The sequence below is a fragment of the Diaphorina citri genome, unplaced genomic scaffold, assembly GCF_000475195.1.
Source record: "Diaphorina citri unplaced genomic scaffold, Diaci psyllid genome assembly version 1.1 scaffold1075, whole genome shotgun sequence".
NCBI classification, from domain to species: Eukaryota; Metazoa; Arthropoda; class Insecta; order Hemiptera; family Psyllidae; genus Diaphorina; species Diaphorina citri.
Window position 1 is genome coordinate 84,774 of NW_007378504.1, and position 8,805 is coordinate 93,578.

The window sequence follows — 8,805 nt, forward strand, 5'->3', positions numbered from 1 at the left end:
CTCCTAATATATGGACCTTATTAGGTAGTCAGTTTTTAAGCGAAATAGTGTACAAATAAAATTTTTACAACCCCTCCTAATATATGGACCTTATTAGGTAGCCAGGTTGTAAGCGAAAAAGTGTACAAATAAAATTGTTACAACCCCTCCTATATTCTTGGATTACCTATATTCTCGGATTACCTATATTCTTGGATTACCTACATTACGTGGATACCACAAAGGATTGTCATACTACAAAGGACTCATCAAATCAAGACTTCAAAGAGGAAAAATCGGAACAATGAAAGTCAGTACAATCGCGTATCTGTAAGTCATTCCAAGCTTTTACTATTTTGTTTCTGGATTATTTTTTGTTATTGTATTCCTCTTTTAAAATTTCCTATTATATTGTGCATTTTTGTTATTAAATTTTTTTTGAAAAATTTCCCTTAAAAAATTTTGAGCTGGCTTCTCGAACTTCATCAGAATCAGAAGATTCAAATTTTGGTACGGACTACCAGTGCCGAAGCCCAGATTTAGAAGATTCTTTAGTTAGATTATTTTCCAACTTCACATTAACAATGGCACCACCAGAGTTAAAATCGGAACACCTGAAAATGGTACCCGAGTTCAATGGAGAAGTTTCTCTTCTCCCAGATTTCATTGCCATTGCAGACAAGTTAGTAGCATACTTCACTGATGCAGAAAATCCCAATAGTTTTCAAAATTTCTTTCTCCTTAACTCCCTTAAGTCGAAAGTGACGGGGGAGGCCAGGCTGAACATCAGCGCGTTTACCATCAATAATTGGGCCGAATTAAAGGCAGCACTTCTCAATTCTTATAGCGACAAGAGAGATGCGTACACCTTAACAATAGAACTTTGCAATCTAAAACAAAATTTCAATGAGACCCCGTTTGAATTTCATCAAAAGGTCACTAAACACATCAACCTACACAGCAGCTATCGTGTATAGGAATAAAAAATAATTGTAATCTCACCTTTATCCTCAGTGGCTACTCTCAGATAGAAATTCATTTCTACAAACAATGTACTACTAGAGTGTGGCTCCACTTTGATCACATATTTACTATTCGTATCTGTCACCTCATGACGCCCATAGTAATTGTGTTTGTATTCCGATGCTAAATAGATCTCTCCGAAGCCACCAAATCCAATAGAACGTCCAATCTTCCATTGACCATTCTTTGTGTCGGTGAGTACTTCTCCATGAGGAATAGGGTCGGGTAGACGAATGCCACTTACAGTGATGCGGGGCTTTTCAGCCACTTTTCTACCCATGTTCAATGAAGAGTATTCTGGGAAAAGAAAAGGAATAGGCAATTAAATTAAATTAGTCCTAATAAGTCCATAAGTACATAAGACTAAATATCAATAAAGATGTTGGTACTTTGTTTGAAAAAAAACAAGGGCTTAACTTGGCCTCTTGGGATATTAGACACATTTTTTTTTTTGGCTTGACCGAATTAAATTAAAAAAAAAAATACTTAGCACTAAGATGGAATCAACATTTCATCTAATTCTAAACTACTTAAATAAAAAACAAGATACTGAATTTAAGATAGGTCACTCCTTAAAATCTAGAGGTGACCCATACTCTCATTAGTGCATGTTAAGTAAACTACCTACCTACAGAATGGTTTCACTATAGAACTTGCTTGGTCATTATTTCTAAGTAGTCATGTGCATGAGTTGAGATTCCAAACCCACATTTGTTGAGAAATATAATTTGAACTTTTCATTTTACTGTAATTCCCACACAGTTTGTCTTATTTAATGAAATTTGGCAAACCTCTTTAACACCTAAAAGACATTTATTTGCTAGTTAGATTTTTGGGCTTGATTGGGACTATGGGGACCCAAAGGCAGTCCTATTTATGAGAGTATAATAATTTAGGTAATAAAAATCTGGTGTGAACATCACACGACTTTCCTTATCCTATTGAATGATGCTTATTTGAGTGTTCTTTTACCCTAACTTTTAGCAGGTTCGATGCTTTCATATCGTTATGCACGTAGCCGTGAGAGTGAATGTACTCTAGAATGTCAATCTGAAAACACATGGAGAAAATTAAAGTCATTGTTGAGGATAATTTCAAGTTTTAACTCGACTTCAACCGTGCTTCAACGTTTATTGTGCCATAACTCTCAAGCAGTAAGACTGAATTTGGTTAACTTTGGCCGATTTTGGCAAAATTGTTTACATTTTCGGCCCAATCAAGCATCTGAAGGGTAAGTAGGGGTCGTTTTTTCCCGTGAGTTTTACACTTGACTGAATCACTATTAAATGTAATGTTAAAATAAAAAATATAAAACTAAGTTACGAGTTACAGTGTTATACTTACAATATAGTAACACAAAGTAAATGCAGTCTTGGGATGGAAGCGTCTTCCAAACTCGTAAAATTTCTTCTGAACATCACACCCGTAGCGTGGTAGTACGAGGAATCTCAACTTCTCGTGAAAGAAGTCGAAGAACAAACAAAATGATTAATAAAATTAAACAAAATGATTGATTTTGTTTGTTTGTTTTTTTTTTTTTCTCCTTTTTCGTCTTCTTTTTCAAAAATTAGAGTCTGGACCCCCTTTAATTCTTCAACTAAAACAAAGCAGATCTAATCGTCCTGAAACCGAAAAGAGGACAAGATAGGGTCAGCCGTTCCTAGAACGAACTTTATCCAGTTGGAGAGTTAGGACACTGTTCACCACGGACGAAATTCGAACCCGTGAGCTAGCGCTTACAAGGCAGGCACACTACCCTCCAAGCTAACTAGCCTGATTGGTAAAACATATTTCTGACAAAACATAGAACCTGATGGGACTTTGGCTACTACAACAACAACATTGGTAAAATATATTTCTGACAACAATACTCATTATATCCCCTATTACTTCATGTTATATTTCCTCATCTTTAATAAGGTACCTATCTCTTTATACGACAAAAAGCCCACTCTGATGCTTGGGTGTAGGGGCAAACAGCCCTAAAAGTTGGGTTAAGCTTACGATTAGGTATGCCAGCCTAGTTAGCTTAGTTGGTAGTGCGTCTGCCTTGTAAGCGCTAGGCCGCGGGTTCGATTCCCGCCCGGGGCGGATGTAATAATACTAATACATAATAATATATACACTATACAGGGTGGTCGGAATTTTTTTCAGAATACGCAAACCATAGATCCAGGAGGTCAATACAAGACTTTTTTACTCTATGAACATATGCCCTAAAATGCTTCCTAACCAAGATATCAATCAAAAGCCGTTATCATAAATCCGTGCCTGTGGAGCTTTGGGTATGCTAATTTAATTTTATTCAAGCCAGAATGCTCGAAATTCACTACACCAGAGTTGAGCAGGGCCGCTACACAGGCTTTGTTTGAATCCAAGATCAACTGTCTTCCTACAAGAGAACTTGTCCCAATATCTCTGTTTTATTATTAGATGTACGGCCTCTGACTGTTTTATTTTCATTCCAACCTCCTAAATGAAAGGTGAGTAGGCATCATTAGTAAGAAAAATAGAGCAAACCGAACATTTGCACTTTTTGCTCAATATCTCGGTTAGGAAGCATTTTAGAGCATATGTTCATATACATAGAGTAAAAAAAAAAAATCCCACAATTACTCAATTAACTTTAAGTCACCCATCCATTTATTGGCCTTGCTCGGCGTAGCTTAACATAGGTGACCGTGAGTAGGTATCATTAGTAAGAAAAGTAGAGCAAACCGAACTTTTGCACTTTTTGCTCAATATCTTGGTTAGGAAGCATTTTAGAGCATATGTTCATATACGTAGAGTAAAAAAGTCTTGTATTGACCTCCTGGATCTATGGTTTGAGTATTCTAAAAAAATTCCGACCACCGTGTATACTTGTATAGGAATAAAAAATAATTGTAATCTCACCTTTATCCTCAGTGGCTACTCTCAGATAGAAATTCATTTCTACAAACAATGTACTACTAGAGTGTGGCTCCACTTTGATCACATATTTACTATTCGTATCTGTCACCTCATGACGCCCATAGTAATTGTGTTTGTATTCTGATGCTAAACCAGACCGACCGACAGACACTGAAGCGAATACAATAGTCCGTCCCTTATACCTTTTTATTACTATTGTAATAATAAAGGAAGGACGGACTAAAAAGTCTATATCTCGGTTAGGAAGCATTTTAGAGCATATGTTCATATACATAGAGTAAAAAAGTCTTCTTTTGACCTCCTGGATCTATGGTTTGAGTATTCTAAAAAAAATTCCAACCACCCTGTATAGGAATAGAAAATAATTGTAATCTCACCTTTATCCTCAGTGGCTACTCTCAGATAGAAATTCATTTCTACAAACAATGTACTACTAGAGTGTGGCTCCACTTTGATCACATATTTACTATTCGTATCTGTCACCTCATGACGCCCATAGTAATTGTGTTTGTATTCCGATGCTAAATAGATCTCTCCGAAGCCACCAAATCCAATAGAACGTCCAATCTTCCATTGACCATTCTTTGTGTCGGTGAGTACTTCTCCATGAGGAATAGGGTCGGGTAGACGAATGCCACTTACAGTGATGCGGGGCTTTTCAGCCACTTTTCTACCCATGTTCAATGAAGAGTATTCTGGGAAAAGAAAAGGAATAGGCAAATAAATTAAATTAGTCCTAAGTAATAAGTAAATAAGACTAAATATCAATAAAGATGTTGGTACTTTGTTTGAAAAAAAAACAAGGGCTTAACATGGCCTCTTGGGATATTAAGTAGACACAAAAATATTTTATTATTATTATTATTATTTTTTTTTTGCTTGGCCAAATAAAATGAAAAATTACTTAGCACTAAGATCAAATCAACATTTCATCTAATTCGATTCTCCCATTTCTTCTTCGGTCTGCCTCTTGCTCTGCGTCGTCACAATAAATACTAAAACATACAATACTTAAATACTTTGTCTAAAATAACTGAACATGTTTTATTTCTTCTTTTTCTAGTGTTTAATGTCATTAGAATATTGTTGTATAACTGTTGAGATTTTCAATGACGGGAGTTTTACCCTCCTCACATTAACCTCACCCAGCCAGCAGCTAGCGATCGCCCAAATGGTCACCCATCAGGATACCAACCATGCGCAAAGATGCCTAACTTCAGTGAACCATTGGGATGTGGTGTATTTAAGGTCAATAGGGGAAAATGAAAACAGATCGCTTTTTTTGTTTTACAATATTATGTTATTAACTACCATACCGGGTTCCGCCAGTTACGGCATCTTCAGTGAGCGATCTGTTTTCATTTTCCCCTATTGATTTTAATTTGTTTTACCAAGTGTTGTGTATACCCTTGAAAGTTCTAACTTTTTAATAGTATTCTAAACTACTTAACTTAAATAGAAAACAAGATACTGAATTTAAGATAGGTCACTCCTTAAAATCTAGAGGTGACCCACACTCTCATTAGTGCATGTTAAGTAACCTACCTACCTACAGAATGGTTTCACTATAGATATAGAACTTCCTTGGTCATTATTTCTAAGTAGTCATGTGCATAAGTTAAGATTCCAAACCCACATTTGTTGAGAAACATAATTTGAACTTTTCATTTTACTGTAATTCCCACACAGTTTGTCTTATTTAATGAAACTTGGCAAACCTCTTTAACACCTAAAAGACATTTATTTGCTAGTTGGATTTTTGGGTTTAATTGGGACTATGGGGACCCAAAGGCAGTCCTATTTTTGAGAGTAATGTAGGGTAATAAAAACCATTCTCATCCAAGAAATTTGATAAGTTTTCATTCCAAGGCTTTCACAATTGGCTGAGCAGGAACAATGACAACTGCATGAAATACCTATGTAAGTAAGTTGTTCTACTCACCTGTTGAAATCCTGTACATTGCAAGGTATTCTCAACTCCGGGGTCTTGATAGAATTATTTACAATGAATAATTTCCTAGGTGAAGATTCTTCCACGATATTCTCGATTTCACTCTGGAGACGTGATACCTATGTAAGTTAGTAAGTTGTTCTACTCACCTGTTGAAATCCTGTACATTGCAAGGTATTCTCAGCTCCGGGGTCTTGATAGAATTATTTACAATGAATAATTTCCTAGGTGAAGATTCTTCCACGATATTCTCGATTTCACTCTGGAGACGTTTGATAGATTTGACTTTGGTCAGAGGAAGGCCATGGCTATCGAATGATAGAACCTTGTCAAACCTATAGCCACTCTGTTGTACACCTAGGCGGAATAGTTTCTTGCAGTACTTGTAGTCTGGAGTTGTGTCGAAGTCAAGACTATTGATGTACTTGAGATAATCTATCAATGCACCTGCAATAGAAAATAATATAACATCATTATCAGTCCAAGTACAACAGTTGCTGGTGGACTGAATTCATAATCAAGGTGACAGCATTTTCCCCAGGAGCAACCTAAAAAATTGAGTTGGAAATTGAGATTTTTAATTTTCCAAATATGGATTATTTACTGTAACCAAGAGATACAAACTCTAGTCTGGCCATTTTTCTTTTCTTTAGATTGTGAAGTTTATTATTTCTGGAAGTTACTACGTCGTATGCAACTTACCTGAGTTCTGCTACCATCAATGATGTCTTGATTAGGATAACAAGATGATCATCTCATCCAAGAAATTTGATAAGTTTTCATTCCAAGGCTTTCACAATTGGCTGAGCAGGAACAATGACAACTGCATGATGGTTTCTACACAATTTGGAACATAAGATACAAAACTACTTCATCAGTAGATACATATTGAGACATGTGTGTGATTGTCAAGGATAAACTTACTTAGCACAAGAATCTACTTAAATGTCACCCTACTCGCTGTAGCTTAACTTATGTGACCTACCTTAATACCGTTAAATTTATTATGTTATTTTCCTTTCGGCAATTGGGACGATTTCCCCGCTTCTGAAACTCAATTCCTCTCTTTTGGAATGGTAGCGCCTGTACTAAACCATTGAAATTTTGCCAGCTTGAAGAGGGGAAAGTGTTTCCGTTTCCGAAAGGAAAACATATCTTAAGTTTCACAGTTTACTAAATTTTCCACAGTCAAGAGCGAAAGGTTCCAGACTAAGAAATCATGTGAAGCCCAACATAAACACAACATGGGGAGTAAGATTATAGAAGTGCTCACTTCAAATTAGATTTATAATCACCGGAGTTTTCATGATCAGAAATGCAATGGGACGATTTAACGCAGGTTGTGCAAAAAAGTTGAATAAATAAAGAGATAGAGAGAGACACTTACAAGACCAAGCTAGCTTACATTAAAAAGATCACAACATATTAATGAGTGTACTGGAAGGACATCTACTTGTAGTGTAAATCTTTTAATTTTACAGCAAATATTGATGGAATATAGTAGCCACCATGAACACTAACAGACTACGATGGCTTGGTCACCTGATGAGAATAGACAAAAACAGAGCTGTGTAGAAGATCTTCACCAACACACCATATCAAGGCAAACGTTTACCAGGGAGACCACATAGCTGCTGGATCAACAAAATGAAGAGATTGTGCAACAGATGGGGGCTGAACGACTGGGAGGAGTTGACACAACATAGAGTTCTTTGGAGGCAAGCAGTCTGGTCGGCACAGGATTCACATATTTATCCCTAATACGCCATCAGAGTGAGTGAGTGTATTGATGGAAGGATACTTCTTACAAGTACTTATTTCACTAAACCTACTCTACCTTCAGTACATTCGTACAATATTTTCCAATGTTTGGACTTAAGGTTCACAGTTGTTAATATCCTTTACAGCAAATATTGATGGAAGGATACTTCTTACAAGTATTTCACTAAACCTACTCTACCTTCAGTACATTCAAACAATATTTTTCAATATTTGGACTTAAGGTTCACAGTTGTTAATATCCTTGAGTTTTCATTCATCAAAGTGAGTTCTAGGTTTTACTTTTACAATTTTGCAAGTTAAGTAACTCTCAAATAGTTAGTATAATTTTGATGAAATTTGGCACACATATTCAGAACTTTGAGGACATTTTGCATATTAGTTTTTGGGTGATCAGTGGCTTCATAGGGCCCCTTTTTCCAAGTTCCAAAGTTCAGTGAACTTCTAATTATTATGGATTATTTACTGTAACCAAGAGATACAAACTCTAGTCTGGCCATCTTTCTTTTCTTTGAATTGTGAAGTTCATTATTTCTGGAAGTTACTACGTCGTATGCAACTTACCTGAGTTCTGCTACCATCAATGATATCTTGATTAGGATAACAAGATGATCAATTACACCTTAAAGTTCACTTTGGTCTCCTAAAGAAATCCTGGGAATACAGCCTTTGGACTTGAAACAGATACCACCAAAACAACTTTCAAACGCCAAACGTAGGGATATTACTCGCTGGATTTTAATTTGAACAGTATGGAAAGATTGGAAAGCGATTAACAGATAGTTTTCTTTTTAATATCGGTAAAACGTAAAACACAGCCGAAAATAAATACTCCAGACAGACGGAAGTTTTTCTCAAGTCTGGACTTTGGATGAAGATTTGAAGTTGAAGAAGAGAAGTAGAGGAGGGCCTATGCTTTTTGCTGTGGGATAGGATAGGGACGGGTTCACTGAACAGGCTGCTTTCTTTTTTCTCATCAGCTGATTACGCACAGAGAAAAATGTGTAAACACAACAGAGAAAAAACTTGAACTCCACTCTGGTTTTACCTCCTGGAATGCAATGCACGTTGCGTTTTGTCATTCATTTCACGGCGATATTTTGACTATTCTGTTTTTTGGCGTTACCTACGGCTTACGTTTTTCATTTTCCTCTTTTTTT

General features: G+C 36.2%; 1 protein-coding gene across 1 annotated transcript in view; it reads right to left on the reverse strand.

Annotated features, from left to right (window-relative positions):
- LOC103514067 (nucleosomal histone kinase 1-like) overlaps nt 1-8,560 on the reverse strand; it is an 11,109-nt gene extending 2,549 nt beyond the window's left edge. Inside the window, exons 1-4 of the mRNA XM_026827115.1 lie at nt 8,210-8,560; nt 4,293-4,610; nt 3,898-4,065; nt 2,347-2,480 (exon numbers count right to left, since the gene is read on the reverse strand). Coding sequence (XP_026682916.1) covers nt 2,347-2,480; nt 3,898-4,065; nt 4,293-4,593 — 603 coding nt within the window. The 5' untranslated portion in view covers nt 4,594-4,610; nt 8,210-8,560. The remainder of the gene's footprint in view (nt 1-2,346; nt 2,481-3,897; nt 4,066-4,292; nt 4,611-8,209) is intronic.
- Between the last annotated feature and the right edge of the window lie 245 nt (nt 8,561-8,805).